Source organism: Thunnus albacares, chromosome 19 (assembly GCF_914725855.1).
Source record: "Thunnus albacares chromosome 19, fThuAlb1.1, whole genome shotgun sequence".
In the NCBI taxonomy this organism is placed as follows: Eukaryota; Metazoa; Chordata; class Actinopteri; order Scombriformes; family Scombridae; genus Thunnus; species Thunnus albacares.
In genome coordinates, this window is record NC_058124.1 from 16,620,861 (window position 1) to 16,641,786 (window position 20,926).

The following is a 20,926-nucleotide window of genomic DNA, read 5'->3' on the forward strand; positions in this document are numbered from 1 at the left end:
CTTGAGTTGTTCATATCGTGTATGAAGTGGGATGTAATTTGAAAGAAGTAATGACAAGATTATCACATTAACCAAACAGAAAATTTTAAATATTTCTAGATTTTGAACCAAAATAGTTTATGTTATGTTTATATTTAAAGAATGAACCCCAATGAATCAGATTTTCTGTAAGCCTGAGGTATCCATTTCGTTATATAATTGTAAATGCATCAAATATAAACTTTGTCAGCCTTTTTGAAGTCCAAAGATTAATGCTATAGTAGAATCACTCTATATAGAAAGAATAGAAGTCTATAGAATCATTTTATTCAGGTATAGAAAAAGAAAGAGAGAAATGATATAAAAACTTACTGACAGAGAAAGGTGGAAGGAGATGTAAAAGGCAAACTGAAAAAGAAGGTGAGATAAGGAGAAAGAGAAAGAACTGGCAGAGATCGAGATGTAATGCAGTGTTTCAGACTTCTCACATACCTCAGCATTCAACATTAAGAGCTTCCTGGCAGAAAAGTATTAATAATTAATAGCGCTGTGTGTGTGTGCATGCAAGCTTTGTGCATGAGTGAGTGTGTCAGGTTGTGTGTATACAGCATGTGTGTGTATGGGCGCACATGCCAGCCTGCACCTGTGTATTTATTTAGTTTGGAAATGTTCTCACTACTCACTCAGCCTTGTTTTGGGGGAATGCTGATGTTGTAAAAACTGTGGTGGTTAAGTCTGAAGATAGTGATGCTCTGTTGTGGTTTGAGCACATTTTCAATGCATGACTTGCCTGGGTTTTTTTTTGCAGTTGTAGCTTTTGTCAGCAGTGGGAATGGTACAATGTCCTGTTCAAAGACGCTTAAGCAGAACTTTCTGACCTTCTCTCTAATCATGCTGTCCAACTGCTCTGCCACCAATGCACTTTTGAAGTTATGTTATGGAATTTTATAGATTTATTGTAAAGGAAAATGACAGGCAAGTTGTCCAACTGTAAGATGAACCAACTGGAGCGAGCAGAAATGAAGCACCAGCTCATTCTATGCATTAGTATGCATTAGTATGCATAGAATGAGCAACAGATTTTTTTTCCATGCTTTTCTGAGGACCTGGTTTCAACTCTGTGCGTCCCTTACTGCATAACAATGTGCACTGCTGAACTGTGTGCAGAACTTGCAGGGTCATCCTGGGGCCATACTGTGAGGTTCAAAATGTTTTAAATAGTCTCTAAGAAACATTGTGATTGCTTCACTGGTCCACTGCTTTGAATAACTTGAAATCAAACCGTATTACCTGAAAATAGATTTCAGAAATAAAAAACATTTTATGGTTCTTGCACAATCTGCACACTTGTTATATTTTGCATATTGTTTTCTGCCTTTAAACAGCTCAGAGCTCAGAGAGTATGTCCCAAGGTAACCACATCTTACAAATGGGTTTCAAATCTCCTACATTTCTTAATTAAATAAATTACGCTTTTTGTCTAGATGGTCACTTGTTATATAGCAAGCAACTTTGCAAATTGCTTCAATAACTTTGTTTTTCTCTACTTTTTTGACACATCCCTTGGCTCACAATACATGCAGAATTAATGATATAGACATCACAAAAACATATTTTTCACTTTTTCAATTAACTCTGTGATCCTTAACATTCTTAACATTGTATACCAGACGAAATAAAACATCAAATAGGTATTTTCAAATATAAAACATATAAAACTTACTCAGGAATGTAGTCATGAGGACAAATTAGTAGTTGTGATAAGTCACTACAATATGGAAGATACTAGCAGCTTGAATCTTGAACTTTTAACAGCTATGTTGTGGTGGAGAAAGTATGTACAATGTACAATGTGTTAGCACTTTCAGAATGTGGATGAGCTCTCAGGGGTCCACAGAAAGCTCTTCTAAACCTCGGCTATTCACAGTGTTACCCTAATTATGTGAGAGCCAGCAAATCCTCACAAGAAAAACAACAGCATAGGTCTAAAATTCAGGCTGCCAAAACGACCTATAGTTACGTTTATGCTATCTAGCGGTTGTTGTAATTATGACCCAGGGAAGTGACGCAATTCAGATGACGCTCATGGACCCAGTTGACAAATGCCGGTTAGAATTGTCTGTAGCAGGCCGACTACTAGTTGTAGTTATCAACTTGACAGGACAGAGGAAACTCTCCAGAGGAAACAGAATTAAACTTTTAGCTTCTGAAATATTTTTTTAGACAGCTCTGATAGAGCTCGGGCTTTCTCAGGAGGACAGCTGCTTTACTCCAAACAATTTCATTGTATGAACCCGGACTGTGTGTGACCTTTCGGATGTGTAGAAGAACACAGAACATTAATTAACATTAGATCCTGACCGATCCTGTCGGCGTGTCGGGAGGTTTAAATAATCAATGAAGTTACACTGCTGTGCCTCGTGCATAAATGCACACAGTGTCTCTCTCAACGGGGAGACACACATTCCTTTCTGCTGCGGTGCAATCACCGCAAGTATTTAATAAACTCAAACATTTTTTGGGGAGGGGGTGTTTAATAGTCAGCACCCCCGCTTCCCCAACTAAAATCATGTTCCTCGCAGTTATGGGTTCACCTGCTGATTTATGTGCCATTTATAAACCACATTCACAGCCAGATTTGTATGTATTTCCCTGCACAGTCAAGAATGGAAAATCAAGGTGCTTCACATCAAAGTAGTATGGTTGTAGTTTTCAATAAAATGTGCAGATTTGGTGTTTTGCGACTGATACTGAAGCAACAATGACTGTAGGCTATAATGCATGCACAAGGGATATATGTTAGCCTACATGTGCAATTCCTGTCCAAGTAAACACCTTCTCTGCTGTCTGTTTAGGTTTTGTTACCACCTTGTGCAATAAAATAGTTAATTAATTAAATACAGTGTGCTGTAGAGCTGATGAGCAGCCGGTCTTGCCAGTGCAAATACACTGTTTTTTGGACTGGACAGGCTTTTTGTCTATGCGGTTGGGTAGCCTACAGCCTTTATTGCAGTGATATTTTGTTGGTTGAGCATGTTGGACAGGCAGTGTTTTGTTGTTATTGCCTTTGTGCACAATGTGCAGAATGCTGCAAAGTAAACTGGTCGCTCATTTTTCTAGTTTGTCTGTTTGTTCTTTGTTGTTCTTCTAACTTTACATAAGTCAGTTTTTCTTGGAAAAGATGGCCCATGCACTTTTGTGTTGGCCTATGCCTATGTGGCAGAACCACGTAGAACAAATCACTGTTAAAAAATAATCATAATTATTTTTTAACAGTGATTTGTAACAGTTTTGGAAAGCGGCATTTTACGGTCCTGGGGATCATTCTAGAGTGCATTACAGCCGCTAGATGGTGTAAACGTAACTAAATGTCATTTTTTTGCCAGCTGAATTTTAGATATATATACTGTCGTTTAATTATGAGGATGAGTTGGTGAGAGAGGTTTCTGTCTGATGAGCATGTCACAGCTTAGAGATGCAGGGGACTGTGATTACTGTCATCATCTCTACCACATATGCTGACCTACAGTTGATGTGTTGAAGAGCTGTCTTACACACAACTGAAAGAAGGTTTGCATAATTAAAATTCAGGCAACTAGATTAAACTAAGTTTCTTTAAACAGAAAAATAGTTTTAGTTTTTAGAATCACTTACCTCATAACCTGGTGTTAGCTACTTTCAGGGACATAAAAATATATAGTGAGTAGAGTGAATAATCCATTATTGTCATTATTCATGTTTGTGCGACAGTGAGAGGAATAAAAGAGAAAAGACGAGCTCAAACATTTAAAGTAAAGCTCTAAGGGAATACACATTCAAACACTTCCCTAATGGATGACAAGACACATATTTTGCAACTGTCAGTGCATACAGACCTTTCTATCCTAATAGTCTAGCGTTTGTGTGTGGTTATATGTGTGTGTATATGTACTACAGAAGTGGTATTAAAGGTCCTTAGGGAAACATTATCTGTTTTAGCTATCAACTATCTGATCCTAACCTTCTATCTGCCTTTGTCCCCTGTCTCTGCACATATCTCTCTCTCTCTCCCACTCTGTCTCTCTCAATCTATCCAGCTCTATGTGGCGGAGATGTTAGAGGTCCCTGGGGAACCATCCTTAGTCCCGGCTATCCAGACAGCTACCCTTCATCTCTCAACTGTACTTGGACTGTTGAAGTCAGCCACGGGAAAGGCAAGAGACGAACACAGATCCACACTCTTTAATAGAGAGAGACAGAGTGAGAGAAAGTAGCAAGTGGTACACACAGCAGTGCAGCAGTAGAAGTACCAAGATCACACACACACACATGATCTGTCTTAGCACATATCAAGTATTTTGCATAATATTATACTACAACTACAAACTTGTATTATGTTATGTTACTGTTTCCTATTGTTTATAGCATAGTTACAGCAAGTTCTTTGCAATCGTCAATGCATGTATACAGAGAAGATGGTGGCAAACAAAACACATTAATGCTACTCATAGATTACAATTCAATTAATGTTGACTATTTTCATGTATTTTTAACCTGTCATGATGTCAGCAATAATGTAGACTTTGTATCTGCTGTGATCAGACTGTAAAATATTGTATACGATTGTATTTATACATTATATCGGCCAAAAACTCTCTTCTTCTTGTCTGTGTGTGTCTCTGTCCTTGTGTCTAACAGGAGTCCAGTTTCAATTCAATTCTTTTCATCTGGAGGACCAACACGACTACCTCTTGGTTACTGAGAACGGGAGTTTCCTGCAACCACTGGCTCGCCTGACCGGCAACGAGTTGCCTAGCAACATCAATGCTGGTCTCTATGGCAACTTCAAAGCCCAGCTTCGATTCATCTCTGACTTTTCCATTTCATATGAGGGCTTCAACATAACTTTCTCTGGTAATTTACTCAACAACAGTCATATTGTACTATTATTCTTCTTAAACAAGGTCTAGATTCCATTTACCCTCAATTTGGACAATTCAAGAAGTCAGTTTTCCCTTTTACCTCACATACTGGAACAATTCAGTATGATACTGTAGAACTAATGAAAGAAAGTCATTCAAAGAAGATCTGCAACAGTGAAATAATAGCTTCTCTTTAAAGAAAACAGAGAAGAGCAACATTTCTACCAGGATGAAGTCACTTAAGTCTACATACAATATACTGTGGTAAATGATCTGTCTTAGCTTTGCCTTAAGCAGTGAAGGTATTAAAGAAATATAGTAAAAGCAGCAAAGTAAGACATAAAATACAGACATGATATAAGTGTGGAAAGCCAAACAAAGGCAGATGTAACCAGGTGGGTCTTGAGCTGCTTTTTGAAAGTGTCCACAGATCTTAAGGTCTGGCAGGTCACAACCACAAAAGCAAAATCTTCTTTAATTTGAAGCACAGAGTGAGTTACAACTAACAAGACCTAATCACAGGGTCTCTGTGACCTTCTGGTGACAAAAGTAGTGGCTCACTAAGGCTGTATTCAGGCATTGAGGTGCACCTCCTAAGGGCTGTATGGAAGTGCATAGTGGGGGTGGTGGTATGGGCGTGTTTATTTGTAACCGCCATGAAACAATTAGAAAATAATGTTTTATTCCTCTCATTCACCAGCTTTCTCACTACCACTGCTCGCTCTCTTCATTCACTCTCTAGTTCACTCAACAACCACTGCTCTCTCTCTCTCTCTCACTGGTGCTCTCAGCTAACTTGAGCTCTCTCTGTCTTTTTCTCTCATCTTTTTTAAAATGAATTGGGAAGCCATCAGCAAAGTCTAACTTTACTTTTAACGTTATCAAACGAAGAGAAACGTCGTCCCCTCTTCCTAGTAATGTATTTTTACTCCCTCATGGCAGAGTTTACAGCTCTGATCAGTCTGAATGCCAGCTTTGATTGGCCACCACAACGTGGTGTCGGGTTGCGTTTCTCCAAAAGTTGATTCTGGTTCAACTTTCTTGCCGCAGGTCACTGCAGCAACCCTGCGGCCCCCAACACCACAGCCTAAATGCATTACCCCCATTAAAATGAAGGAACGGACTGGCATTTTCACCACAATGCCTGATTAGGTGTGAATTCAACCTAATGTAGACGGGTGACCTTGCAGAACTAATCAAAAGGATCTTGAATTGGATCATACATAACAGATGATGGAAGAAAAAGACTTTCCTTCACCTTAGGAACAAAGATGACTAGGGCACAATAAAACTTGGTTAATACAAATATAATTCCCTCAGATTATTTGCAATCCAGCTATTGATTGAGTTTAGGCAATTGAGTTAAATGAGATGTATAATTGAATCTGCATAGCTGTTGGTCAATACTTGTGCAGCACTGATGTACTGTTTCACTATAGTACGAGGTTACATCACAGCTGGGTGTGGTCACAAGTACAACAGACCACACCTTACCACACCCAGCTGTGTACTGTTTAAAGCTACAAATGATCTTCTCAAAGGGAAGCATATACACTGCAAGTAAAATGGGATCCAAAACAGAGTCTTGCACCGCCAGAGTTTTAAGAGTGTGCAGAGCTGACCCAGACCATCACCTGCCTACAAAAGTCAACACACAGTGATCAACGGTGTCAAAAGCCACACTGAGATCCAGCAAAACCAAGCTCCTGCATAACCATGCATCAAGATGTCACTGAAGATTTTGTGCTGTGCTGTGTCGTGTCAGTGGTGTGCAACCAATAGCAGCCATGACAGAAAATTGTCTGACTGCTGTGCATATCCAAGCTACTTGGCTTTTTCCAAAACATTGGCTTTATTTTGCAGTTTAGAAATGGGCCTATAGTTTGGGGTATCAATACTACTTTACAGGGAGTCCCAGGTATATATACTGAATTAAAAACAAACAAGAAAACAAAAAAGACTAGAAAAGCATCAAGTGAGTGAACCACCAGGAAATACAAGTGGAAGAACACACAGCCTGATGTCATATTCAATTGTTAGCTTCACAGAAATGTGCCTCATGTGGAGGGTTTTGCATAGCCCTATATGGCGCAGCCCCTCAACACAAAACTTTGCTGTGTTAAGTGAATGCTTAGCTCTCACTCTCCCTCTACACTGAAATATTTCCCCACTAGCCTCGAGGATTAACCATAAAACCATCTGAATAGCTCACAAAAAAAAAGATGAACAGAGGTTACACAACATTAAACTGGACGCAGTCTGCCATTAAACAACACAAGAAGAAGAAAAGAGATGGAGATGGATCTTCATTGCCTCCTCAGGATGTGTACAAGTCACAAATGCTATCCCAATACAGAGTCATGTTACTTCACCACCAATCTCATCCAAAATGAAATGAAGGATTAAGGGGTATAATTAGGACAAAGCCCAATCTGCCCCTTATAAATGAAAATCCTTTACTTAACTTCCCTCTCAGCACTCTCTCTTTGACTCTGGAAAAAAGAGCTGTCCTATCATTTGGGCTCATGTGACAACTACGCTAGGCCTCAGGTGACTCTAATGACTCTAACGACTGTCGTTACAACAGCCAGAAGCACTAACAAACCAAGTGGTGTCAATGACCTTGATAATGACCCCACAGAGATTAAATAGCCGTTACTCCTCTCCAGTCAGTTAGAACTGAAGAAGCCCCTTGGATGAGAGGTGAAAAGTGCAGTTGCCTTCAATTCAACCTCCTTTATATAACCATGACCTGGATGACTGAGAATCTTCACAGACAAAAAAGAAGTACTTAGATCTGAGTCTACACTGACGGACGTTTTATCTCCTCCCAGATGGCATAAACTGATACTCAGAGTGTTACACATGGGAGGTGTCACCAGAGATGTGACTTGTGAATCTCAACATGCTCAACATGCGGTGTCATGCCGCAGCACACTCTGAAATACAAATCACATTGTCATTCTCAGCAAGCAGAAAAAAAAAATCTCCTACAAGTGCATTTCAGGACAACCCAGACTCTGACTTTGAGTGCTAATTGTTCACAAGTTCTTGTGCAAAGATTGTATTTTAATGGAATACATTGTCAAGAGTTTTTATGACAAGAGTCATTGAATTATTAAAGAAGATTTTTTACAGAGAGAGGGAGATCATTGCCATGAATTGTTTGTATGTTTCATTTAATATTTAATGGTTATGGTGTCGGCTTACTTGTAGCATTTAAATGGATTTTCCAGGACTTTGAGAGTGAAAGTTATAGGTTGTCTGATTTTACACTCTTATCGTCTCTCACTTACCCTTATGGCACTTATTCAATTTATTTATTTTTTATAGTTGTTGCTCAAAAACATGACTGAATACAGTACTAATTTTAAAATGTATTTTGATTCACTGATATAGTCCTGGACTAGTTTATACATATATAATTCTACTCTATGTAAATGCATACATAATTTTTTTGTTTCTTGTCATGAATTTTAACCAAAGCATATATTTCATAGTGCTGACCCACTGTAGTAGTTTTTTATGTTTATTCATGTATTTGTTATGTATTTATTTTCTGCAGAATACACCTTAGAGCCATGTGAGGACCCTGGAATGCCTCGGTTCGGCAGGAGAAACGGCTACAGTTTTGGCATTGGAGACACTTTATCATTTTCCTGCAATATGGGGTACCGCCTTGAGGGGGCACCGGAGTTAATCTGTCTGGGAGGTGGTCGCAGAATGTGGAGCGCTCCTCTACCAAGATGTGTTGGTATGTGATAACATGACGTAGAATCAATACTGTAAGTAACTTTACTTATGTAGCACCTTTCAAGAGCAGAAACATCACAAAGTGCTTCGCAGAAAAAATAAAGCATAAACATACATGCAGACATAAAACAAATTAAAAAACAGAATTAAATAGAAAATGGAAAAATTACATAAAGGTAAGTCTGAGCTGCTTTTTTAAGGTGCCCACAGAGTCCAGTAATCTTAAGTCCAAAGGGAGAGAGTTCCAAAGTTTAGGAGCCACAACCTCAAAAGCACAGTCTACTTTAGTTTTAAGCCTAGATTGAGGAACAACCAGCAAACCCTGATGCAGTAGATCTCTAATGTAGACAGGTGCCTGACCATGCAGAGCTCTATAGGTGATCACAAGAACTTTGAATTGGATTCTGAATTCGATGGGGAGCCAGTGAGGAGCAATCAGAATCTGTGTCACATGAGACCTTTTGGAGGACCTGAGTTTAGCAGCAGCATTTTGAACCACTTGTAAACGATCTTGGGATACTTTGCTGAGGCAAGTGAAAATGGAGTTACAGTAGACAAGAGAGGACATATATAGAATAGTTTGTCTGGGTTTTTGGCCATTCAGCTACCAAGACAAGTTTCTGATTTGATTATTAGTGCAAATACTTTATCTTACTTTCTTAATTATCTCTGGGTTTCACAAACAAAGATAAAGGAGGAGAACCGTGTTGTTTAATAGTTGATCTAACAGAACGCAAGGCTCCAGTGACCACATGTCTTTAAAACAGGCTGCTGCTTTGCTGCCAGTGTCTTGAGGTTCTTTGCAAACACAGAAATGTTTGCCCAGATTGTTGACAAGGAAAAATACATAGTTCTGAATGTCATGGTATATTTTTATGAACCTGGGCAGCCTCAGTTCAAAAGCAAACACACAAGGCCAAGAACTTTGTTTGCTTTTAAAAGACAGTGAAGAAAATGGCACAAATACAAAGGTTAAGGAAGTACAGAGCCCGGGAGGGGCCGTGGAGAAAAAAAAGACTATTTTGTGCTCCTGATTTAGTAATATATGTTTGCATGTTCTCCCCATGCTTGCCTGTGTTCTCTCCACGTGCTCCTGCTTCTTCCCACAGACCAAAAACATGCAAGTTAGATTAATTGGCAATTCTAAATTACCTGTAGGTCTGTGAATGGTTGTCTGTTTCTGTATGTCAGCCCTGTGATTGACTGGCGACCAGTCCAGGGTGTAGCCCACCTCTCACCCAATGCCAGCTGAGATCTGCTCCAGCTCCCCCGCAACTCTCCGGAGGATAAGCAATAGCCTATAGAAAATGGATGGATGTATTATCCATCCATCCATCCATTTTCTGTAAGCTATCGCTTATCGTCCACAACCCTGAAGCTGAGTTTTTATGAACCGAATGACATCCACAGGAGCATGAAAATGTTTATGGTGAAAAAGTCCATTATTCCATATTCTGTCCCGTATTCACAGTGTTGTGGTTAAAGTATATCTACATATCTTAGTCCAAGATCAAAATAGAACCATATTAAATCCAAATGATCCATAGACAGGACGTACACCAGAGGAGAGATTGGCATGTGGGCGAAATCCTTGAGCACGCCTAACTAAATCAAATGCACAAATTACTAAATCGAGAGCACAAATTATTAAATCGAGAGCACGACATCGAGAGCACAAATTAGTTATTTTTTTGTACATGGCTCCTTTTGCACTCTATAATGATGTGACTGAAAGAGGAAAAACTTTTCAGAACAGAAAAGGAGCGTGTCCGATGATTTTCTTCATTTCCACCTTGGACGTAGATTTTATAGTTGAATGTGCCTCTGTGAAACAGTGTTTCCTGTTATAGAGTGTCCAAAATGTATTAAATACAAAGAACAAAATGGCACTAAACTGAATAGAAGTCCCACAGACAGCACTCTGTTCAAAAGCTACATTTATATAAGCCAAGTTTCGGTCAGTGGATGAACAATAAATGTCAGTGATATTTCTTAGACGTGAGTCACCAGTGGGCAGAGATTTTTGGCCTGTTCACAATCCTGTACAATCCTTTATAATTATTATTTTTACAAGCAAGGACATTATCAGAAATTATTAGAATTTTTTTATTTAATATCGGATTTTTGGACATTTTTATCATACTGTTACTGTGGATGCTGTTGAACGACTTATTGAATAATCTGAAGTAAAAGGGACAGTTCTGCACACAATACAATATAAAACAAAATATACTGTATATGATGCTCAAGCATGAAAAAGAAAAGAGGGTTTAGTTGTTTGAAGTAGGCATTGTCTTAAAGTTTCTGTCTGTAACTTGAAGGACAATTTTGCATTTACTCTTAAAACCAGATGAGTCAGAACATAAAAGGTTTTTCTTGAACTCTAATCCATAATCATGCTGCCCAAGAAGTTAATGTGGGCTGAAGACATGTCCATTAGAAATGAATGTTTTAACTTGAGGTGAAACATTTTGAATATATTGAGTTGTGTCTCAGTGGGTTTTCAAAACATTTAATGACAATAATTTTAAATATGGGCTGTCATGCATATAGACGAATCCGGCAGCTGATTTATATGTTGTGCTCTTCAGCACCGCCGCCATTACTGCAGTGGCAGAGTGGAACGGAACGTATATACACTGACGGTGGTAGAGGAGATGTTTGGGTTAATCACAGTCGGCAGTCACCCCTCTGACAGATGGAGGTAGTCTGTGTAAATGTGGAAGTTATCGAGTCTAAAAGCATGAGTCTGAAATTGGTTATAACACAGGCTTAGGGGAAGAAATAAGAAATGTAACTCTTCAGTCCGACCTCTAGAATCTGGATGTGGAAGTGCTGTGTGTAGCAAATTGAACCCAGCAGAAGTTATTATGATCTGAATCATTAAACTCACATGATTTCTTGCATTGTAATCAGAAGTAATGCACTATTCAATAAAAATTGAAAACGCATCATGAGTGTAAATTAAAGTGAAATTTCAACCAGGTAACATAGTACCAAGCTGCCAAGAAATATGCAGGGTGGCAGCTCACCATCTGTCAGTAGATCGCTCGGTCTTAAGTGCTCAGAATGCGATCCCAACATGAAGATTTACTGGAGATTTACAGGCGTTAAATATATTTCACGGAGCAGAGTCTTGTGGCTTTTACTTTCCGTTTTTTTTTTTTAAATTTACTGCTGGTGCAGCTGATAACAGCACAGCAGTCTGGTAAAATGGGACCAAATTTAATTGGAAAGTTGAAGTTTTATTTATTATAGGATCTCCTGGACATATTTCTTGGCAAAAGCGGCCAAAATGTGAGCTCCTTTCCCATACATTATTGTGTCATATGCGGGTTTACATGTGAGGCGCCACTGCAGTAATGTCAGCTTGTCTACTTCTGCCTACAACCGGAATTTGTCTATAAACATACACTCACAGGCACACTCCAAACAAGAATGGATCATCAGATGGAGAACATTTATGTTGGCTGTCGATCAGTAAAGAAAAAACTTTGTGTTTTAATTTCATACTAATAAGCCAAGATGAAAACGATGATTGAGGGTCATGACTTTAAATCCCTGTTTGCCTAATCTCCCTGCATTTGTGCTGTGTTCCTTCAGCTTTATTAGTATTCAGAGTAGTGCTTGCTTACTTTCTCTCAATAGTTGGGATTAGTCAGATGCAGAGCATGTATTTCCCCACAAGGATCAATACCTTGTACTGTACCACTAACTTCAGGGTCATTGTAAGCAAGAAATTTGCAAATGAGGTTTGATTTGGGTGCAAATGCAGAATCAATAAGGGGCAACATTAAGAGCACATAGGAAAAGAGACAGCACAACATATTTCTGCACTCCTTCAAAAGATGTGTGAATCAACGCCAAAAGAAGTGTGATAATATACAGGTGCAGAGAGACAGACATTACCATCCATGTTCTGTAAAAGAGGACATTTTAGATTTAGATTGCTCATGAGAACGTTTCACAAACTGTTAGCAGTGTCAGTTTTTATGTCTTTGGCTCTTTGTCATCAACGTGCAAAGACTAATGTGATTCATTCATTCGTGTTCCATGGTGTAGTGCGGTTTGCTATATTTAGTTCCTGTGTGTTGTTTGTATTGCTGTATGATGTCGTGCACATCACGAAGGAGGAGATGAAGAGGAGAGGAAAGAAAAGATAAGACTACCTTTGCATTGCGTTAGCTGCACAATATCATAGTTTTGTGAACTTTTTATTGTTTGGTTGCTTTTGTTGCTTCCTCCATTGTCATTCAACTTTAAAATCAAGAAGACTAACAATGGAAAGACACATAAATCCAAATGTGAGTGTTTCTTTAGTAAGTTTAATTAACTTAAGAGATATACTTTGCAGATTAAAAGTTTTTCTATGGTGGTTTTTGTGGTTTACTTCCCTAGTAGGTCAAACATACCGTTTTCAATACTGTCCAAAGGGATGTTTTCAGTAGGGCCAGAATAGTTTCTTTTGTAAAAATCAAATGTGCCTTTGGCTTTTTTCCTGTACTCTTCTATAATTTGTAGACATTATCTTCTATTTACTGCTGTGAAGGCAAAAAGAGAGAGAAGTAGGATGAAAAAGACAAAAGGAAAAGAAAAGAATGAAATGGGATAAGAAAAGAGGAAACTCGAGAGAAGCGGAAGAGAACGGTTGATTGAAGTAGAGGAGAGTAAAGGAGCTCTATTCATAGAGAGGGAGAGAGAGAAAGAGCAAGAGCCAGGGAGTTAAAGGGGAAAGAGGGAGAGGGTGGAGAGGTAATTTTCTAAATGGAAACTGTAGCAGCGTGATTTATTGACGATATGACAGCTGTAATATGACTATTACACCAGTAGAGACACAGAGAGGTGAAGAAAGGGGGGGAGAGAGAGGGGAAAAAAAGAGAGGAAGGGGACATGAATACTGTGGATAGAGGACACATGTGAGAAGTGCAGAGCGGGTATTGTTAGGAAAATGAGTTTCTGAATTTTACTACCTGCTCATTCTCTTTAACAGAAATAGATGACTGACAACACAGCTGGTTAACAGTGTTATTAAATTGCTCCCATGGACACACACATGCACACAAGCACACGTTAGACGTGTTTATTCATCTGCGGAGGAAAAAGGAATCATCATCTTCTGTAAGATGAAAAAAATCTTTTACCTCTGATGTGTTCTATATGACTGCTCATACAATGTACAAAAAACATTTATGCAGTCGGATCGAACTTTATGAAGAGAAGAAAAAATTCTAAAAGTTAGATTTAAAAATTTGAGTAATTCTGTTTTCCCACATGGTCCCACCACATCATTATAAAACTTTAAACATGTTTACCATTCGTTGACCATCTGTTTTCTGTCTCCGTCATTAGCCGAGTGTGGTTCTTCAGTTATAAACAATGAAGGGATCCTTCTCTCTCCAAACTACCCAATGAACTATGACAACAACCACGAGTGCATCTACAGCATTCAGGTAACCAAACTGAGCGGATTTGAAAATACATTTAATGTGTTCTTACTCAATCAATGCAATATAGCTCATTATGCCTTGTAGTTACTTTATAAAAAATACTCTAAATATTTGCATGCTGGTACAAATATAAAATTTATTATGAAAATGAGTGGAAGTTATTTGCTATCTTCAAATCTTTGTGAGTTCATGTTTTCCACTTTGTCAGTCAATAAATCTAAATTTGGTTGCATGTTGATTCTTGATGCTAAGGTGAGGTAGCTGAAGAAGATAGTTTATTGGTTTATTTAGTGGCTCAGGCAACATAATTTAATATAGATTCTGGGCTTCCATAGGAATGTTAACTTTTGGCACATTTCACTGTGTATTGATAACCAGGTGCAGGCTGGGAAAGGCATCAACATCTCTGCTAGAACTTTTCACCTTGCCCAGGGGGATATACTCAAGGTAAACACACATGCACACGCATTCTTACTGCCTAAAATGTTAAACTAATCAGTAACGATGAGGAAAACTCAATCCCTGTCTTTGAACTATGATGGACTATCTCAGGTTGGTCATTATGTTATACTTGCGTTATCACTACATTGTACTGTTGTTTTTCCAGATTTATGATGGTAAAGACAACACAGCCCATGTTCTTGGAGCGTTCACTGGGTCATCTATGCTGGGCCTGACGCTGATCTCCACTTCAAACCATCTGTGGCTGGAATTTTACAGTGATGCAGAAAATACAGGAGAAGGATTCAAACTGGTCTACTCCAGTAAGTGCACACAGCCAACAAGTATGAACTTTCTACTTGCAGTGCACACAACCCAAGCTAGTCAAAACCAAATGTATGAGTTCTGTTGTGACCAAGAACATATTAAATGAAACAACTTTATCCTTTTGGCAAAATACTCAACTTTAACTTTACTCAACTGTACTCAAGTATAAACCCCTCTAATTCTCTATTTCAAACTAGCATTACAACATTTATCTTGAGTAGAAAACAAAATAAGTAGCTGGAGCCTTCAAGTTGGTGTTCACATACAAAAAGACTGCATGTAGACAGGATTAGCATGTAAACAAGCAAGCTTTTATAGAGAAAAAAGCATGTACGTGTTACAAATTAGTTTGAACTTAGCACATAATAAACACCAACAACTAGGGCCTGATGTAAGTGTGCTGTACATTAGTTATATGCAGCAAGGTTAAGTAAAGCTGGTATGAACAAAGACAGCACATAAAGAGTAAAAGCTAGTCAGTATCACAATCACATCAATTCAGTTATTAAATACCATGTGACAGCTGTACTAATTCCTGACAAATGTAACATACTTTCTGAATCAATTTAATTTTAAATGGTTCTCATTTCTGAAACCATCACAGAACTGATTGTAAATTCCACCGCTGACATGATCACAAGAAAGTTGTCACGTTTGATTAACAAAGCTTTCAGAGAGCTATGTTTTCAGCGTAGGATGAGATGTTAAAGGTGCGTTCTGATGTTCACCAAAGCACACCCACATTTACCAGTGCCCTCTTAGATGCATAGTTGGAATTAGAAAATCTAATTGTTTAAATGGAGTCATGCAGGATGATTTGCATACCACTTTGAAGTTGTTTTGTCTTTCTGCTGTGAAAGTAGAGTGGAGCATTACTTTACTTACTCCTCTGCACCTCACCTTCCCCATACTGATGCAGAGAAAAGTTAGTTTCCCGTACAAACAAAAGGACATCGGCTGAAAAAACATTGCGACATTATGAACTACCATGTCACACACTAAGTTTTTAGTTATGTTTAATAGGAGGTCTAGAGTTCAATAAAACTTCAGTTGTGTATGAATTATTCACAATAATTTATTTTGTCTTATACATCAACCTACAGTGAACAGTTTTAGATGGCAACCATTCACACTAGATGTCAGGATGATGGCAGATTGGCAAATGATAAAAGTACAGCTTTGCAAATGGCCATTTTTAAGGATTTAGACATGAACCTATTGCAGTCTTCCAGAAGATAGCTCAAATCCATGCGCACCTCATCATTCAGATAATACCGTAGATCAAACCTTGGTTAAGGTCTTATAAGGATAAGCTATTTATATACCTCTTCATATCCTGCTCTCCGAAGTGGTGCAAATGACTAAACAGAATTTTCCTAATATTACCATGGAAACTGAGCTTACATAGACTATGAAAAACAACATTAAATTTGATAAGGTGAATTCATGCCCCAGTATCTCCCCTAATATTGGAATATTGCTCCTAATATAATATTTTTTATTAAATCGGCATGAGAGCTTAACAGGATCTGTGATATCAGCGAGCTCACAAACAGAATACTTGAGTGTGCCAAATATTAAGAGAATATTGCTATGCATCTAAACAAAACTAATTCAATTTTCTCCAGTGGGTCTTAGTTGTCCCATAGCGAGTATTTCAAAAAGTACACACTGTAAAGAACTTTCTGTCTCTTTCTAGGTTTTGAATTGTCTCATTGTGAGGACCCAGGCGTGCCTCAGTTTGGCTTCAAGGTCAATGACCAAGGTCATTTCTCTGGGAGCAGCATCACATACAGATGCGAGCCCGGATACACCTTGCATGGGGCTTCCACGCTGAAATGTATGACAGGCGAAAGGAGAGCCTGGGATAACCCCCTGCCTTCCTGCATCGGTACGTCTCTTGCTATGGAAAGCTGTTTACACTTTAAAAGGAGATTTATTGGAGAGAGACAGGTATATACAGACACACAATTATGGGTTGAACCTTGAATAACACTTTAATAAGCTTGAGAGGTAAAGGTGAGTAGGGTTCATTGTTGCCTTTGCTTTCACTTGTATTGGTGCATTTGTGTGCTGTGAAGTGTGCAGTCCAAACCACTTCTGCCTGCAGCCATTTTTTTTCTTTTTTTTTTTTTTTTTGAATAGCTGCAAAAATATTGGTAGCTGCACAAGGCAAACATCAAAAGCATGATATATTTACTGGGGGAAAAAACTGACAAAAGTCAACCCATTGTCACATCAAAATGTGTAATAGCTGCGTTGGTCCACAGCGCAAAATGTACTAGTTTCACAATAATGACTCTAAAATTGTGAGATGCCTACAGACATATTCTTTTCTACTGGCCTGCGTCCACATCATGTGACTGTCAGGTTTCTGTCTGTGAAAACAAAAAAATGTCTGACATTCCTTTTATTCTCAGTGGATAATACAATATTTTAAGATAGTTTTGCCATTAAAATGCATTTTGATAACATATCTAGCGAGAAATGTGCATTTTATTTTCATAATCTTGGTTCAGTGAATGTATATGATGTTTAAGAATAGGCCAAAAAAAAACGTAGGCATCTCACAATTTTAGAGCGTGAAACTAATACATTTTGCATGGACCAATGTAGCTATGTAGCTAGCTACATTGTGATTTGAGACTGAGTTGCAAAAGTAGGTTCCTTTTCTCTTTTCAGGGTTCTTTCTTCCAAAATTGATTATTGTATCAACCTATTCTCCAGCTGGAATATCTCATATACTGTGAACTCACCTAGTATACTGTACATACACATTTTAGGTAGCAATAAGCATTACTCTATATGGACCTGCCCACAATATAGTGCAGGGTCAGTTTTCTCTGCTCACAGAACATTCATTCAGTAATCTGGAAGGAAAACAGGTGGAGGCCAATTTCCTGTGCAATCGTCTTTTTGATTTTCGCAGGATATCACACACTGTGGTAGTTTTTAAGTCTCAATGAGAAGCCTATTTATCTAGGAAAATTTACCACCTGGACTCCCTCTGCCCAATTGATCCATTTCCTGCAGTGGGTGATTTGTTCCTTGTTCCTGGAGACTGACTTTTTCACCCTCCACCCCCCTCACCCACCCACCTCCCCCAAACACAATGCTTTGCTATGTATTTAAACAAGATACCTGCAGATCAAACCTCTTTTAATAATTGTCTCTCTGCTTATTTTTAACCTGTATTTTATGCCATTCTTACTCTATTAAGGGCCAAGTGACAAACCTATTTGTCAGAATTGCTTCATGAACACATTTTAATCGATTTAGTTCTGCTACAAACCACTGTATTAAAGCATGGCCATTTTAGGGAAACAAAGCAACCTACTGGGAAGCAACTCCCCCTTTGAACATTGATGTATTTCTAAATATTCCATTATAACATCATTGCCTTTTTAATTCATTTTTCAAGGCTTCAAACCAATGGGAAAATACAAACCACAGCTCTGAATATTGATGTCAACAAGTCAATAATGGTCATTTACTTGCTTGTGCAATTTCAGAGCTCCAGAACTCACATTTTCACACATCCATCAGTGTGTTGGTATGTCTGAAAGGCTCTGATTTGTATTACTTGGAGTCCTTGCCAGTAGGTATTTGATTGGATGATTCTCTAATAAAACCTACACAAATGCTACAGACAGACAGATACATGAAATCGCTGCTGTAGCTGTGCCACAGATGGAAGTTATAAGCATAACAGCAAACCCGATGTTTTAAGCACCGTTCTTCCTTCATTGCTGCCTCTGAACTTCTGATTTTGGATTCAGCTTAATAAGTCTCTCTCCTTCTCACTATCAATAATGAAACACTCATAAAACCACTGGCTGATATTCCCTGACTTTATATTTTAGCAGTGACATACTGTGACCTCAGCTAACCTCCAGTCTTAATATTATATTGCTTCTTATTATTACCCGTAGTGTTTTGTTCTTTACTCCCCTTGATTCTCTCCTTTTTTCTATCTCTTTTGCCTCTTTTCCTCTCTTTTGCCCCATTCCAACTCTTAATATTGCTCCTTTTACTCAAAATAATATATTCTAGTGACGAAGGGAGGGGAGCCTAAGGGAGGAGGAACGCAGGGAGGGAGGGGAAGCAGAGAGGGGATAGAGATTGTGAAAGTGTATAACCAAGAGAGACAAAGAGAAAGGGGGGGGGGATTATTTTCTGTTATATAATGTGTGGTGATTTCTTTAGGGAGGAATGCAGAATCAGCACTTTGTCTCCACTCTTTTGTGAGAAAAAGTGAGATAGACAGAGATACACACAGGAAGAGAGTTAGCTTCTTTCTCAATCCATTTGTCTCTGTAGTGATCGTTTAATCACTCCTCAGTGGCCAGTGAGGTGCACCTGGTAAATCCGATTATCTTGATAAACAAGTGTCTCAGACCGATAAATGGTTGACTTGTCATACATCCAGTAACACATGGAAACCATCATTATTTACTCATTGGTTGGCTTGAGTTGATGGTGTTTTCAATGTTGTGACAATTCTTACAAATAATCAGATATACAAACAAACTAAATGAACATTTTGGTGAGTTGTATGTGGGTACATACAGGATTAATAGTCTCTAATGTTTCTCTTCTTTACGTGTGTGTGTGTGTAGCTGAATGCGGTGGTCGTTTTAAAGGTGAGTCTTCAGGGCGGATTCTCTCCCCTGGATACCCGTTTCCCTATGACAATAACCTACGGTGCACCTGGACCATTGAGGTGGACTCAGGAAACATTGTGAGGTAATGTGGGCATCTGAAAACCATACCAATATTTTAAACAGTGTGATTCATTGCAGTGCCTATTTAAAAACATTTGCAGAAATGTGGGAATGAAAAATAGTTTGCAGGTGTGAAAATCTGAAATTGCATTATGATTATACCTGCTGAGCTACTATACTGGATGTATTTCTCTAATTTAATAAGCATATTGTAAATAGAAAAATATTTTTTATACAAGTACCAATTGACTTTAGCATGTGGTTTGGCAGCTTTATTACTCATATGAAATCACCACGAAAAGGTATCAACATCCATGAAGTGCCATCAGAATGGTTCTCATAATAGCTTTTCATTGTGGGTCTTTAATTGTTGGTCCTCCTCTGATTATGTTTACACTTTTCTTATAAATTACAGTCTTCAGTTCTTGGCTTTTGACACTGAAGCCAGCCACGACATGCTGAAGGTTTGGGATGGACCACCTGAGAATGAAATGTCTTTGGCAGAGCTCAGTGGTTCTCTGCTACCCGAGGGAATCCACTCTACACTGAACACTGTCACTGTTCAGTTTGAGACTGATTTTTACATCAGCAAGTCAGGATTCGCTATTCAGTTCTCTAGTAAGTAATACCTACAACTATAAACATTAATACAAGGACAGGAGTTATGAAATTTACCTACTAATGTTCAATTTATGGTTTTTGATATGCAGTTTCCTGAATCATCTTTTACTTTACATTTGTCTTTTATCTGTGTTTATATGCATCAAAGACTAGACTAAGTGAGCCTCAAAAGGATGAATAAGAATATATTATTTTTAGTGGTTCTACATCTGAATTTCAACATTTCCAATAATTAAGATATGATCAAAAACTGTATAAATATTCTGCTTAAAAACCTCATTTTACTAGCCAGAAATTATCTCAGCAGATACTTCATAATAGAGTAGCAAACAGTTACTTGAATTACTACTATTTTTAGATAAGGTTAGGCACTGGGTTCATGCATTAGCTTAATAGCAATAGATATCCGTTGTGACACAGATTTTTACAATTCCCCTCCTCTCTTTCTCCTCCATTTCCCTGCTTTCTCCCCTCTCTTCCCCTCTGTTTCTGTGCAGGCTCAGTAGCCACAGCCTGCAGGGACCCAGGGGTACCAATGAATGGCAGTCGTAGTGGAGATGGCCGTGAGCCGGGGGATTCAGTGTCCTTTCAGTGTGACCCAGGATACGAGCTCCAAGGGGACGACAAAATCACCTGTATACAAGTGGATAACAGATACTACTGGCAGCCAAGCCCGCCTGTCTGCCTAGGTGAAAAGTCCATCTTCCTTATATTTATAGGGACATTCAATAGA

General features: G+C 38.5%; 1 protein-coding gene across 1 annotated transcript in view; it reads left to right on the forward strand.

Moving 5' to 3' along the window:
- The window catches only part of csmd3b (CUB and Sushi multiple domains 3b), a 385,890-nt gene that overhangs the window by 292,680 nt on the left and 72,284 nt on the right, over nt 1-20,926 (forward strand). The window contains exons 20-29 of the mRNA XM_044335847.1: nt 4,056-4,172; nt 4,657-4,872; nt 8,446-8,634; nt 13,983-14,083; nt 14,459-14,527; nt 14,688-14,844; nt 16,548-16,739; nt 19,468-19,594; nt 19,988-20,190; nt 20,691-20,882. Of these exons, the coding sequence (XP_044191782.1) occupies nt 4,056-4,172; nt 4,657-4,872; nt 8,446-8,634; nt 13,983-14,083; nt 14,459-14,527; nt 14,688-14,844; nt 16,548-16,739; nt 19,468-19,594; nt 19,988-20,190; nt 20,691-20,882 (1,563 nt within the window). The remainder of the gene's footprint in view (nt 1-4,055; nt 4,173-4,656; nt 4,873-8,445; nt 8,635-13,982; nt 14,084-14,458; nt 14,528-14,687; nt 14,845-16,547; nt 16,740-19,467; nt 19,595-19,987; nt 20,191-20,690; nt 20,883-20,926) is intronic.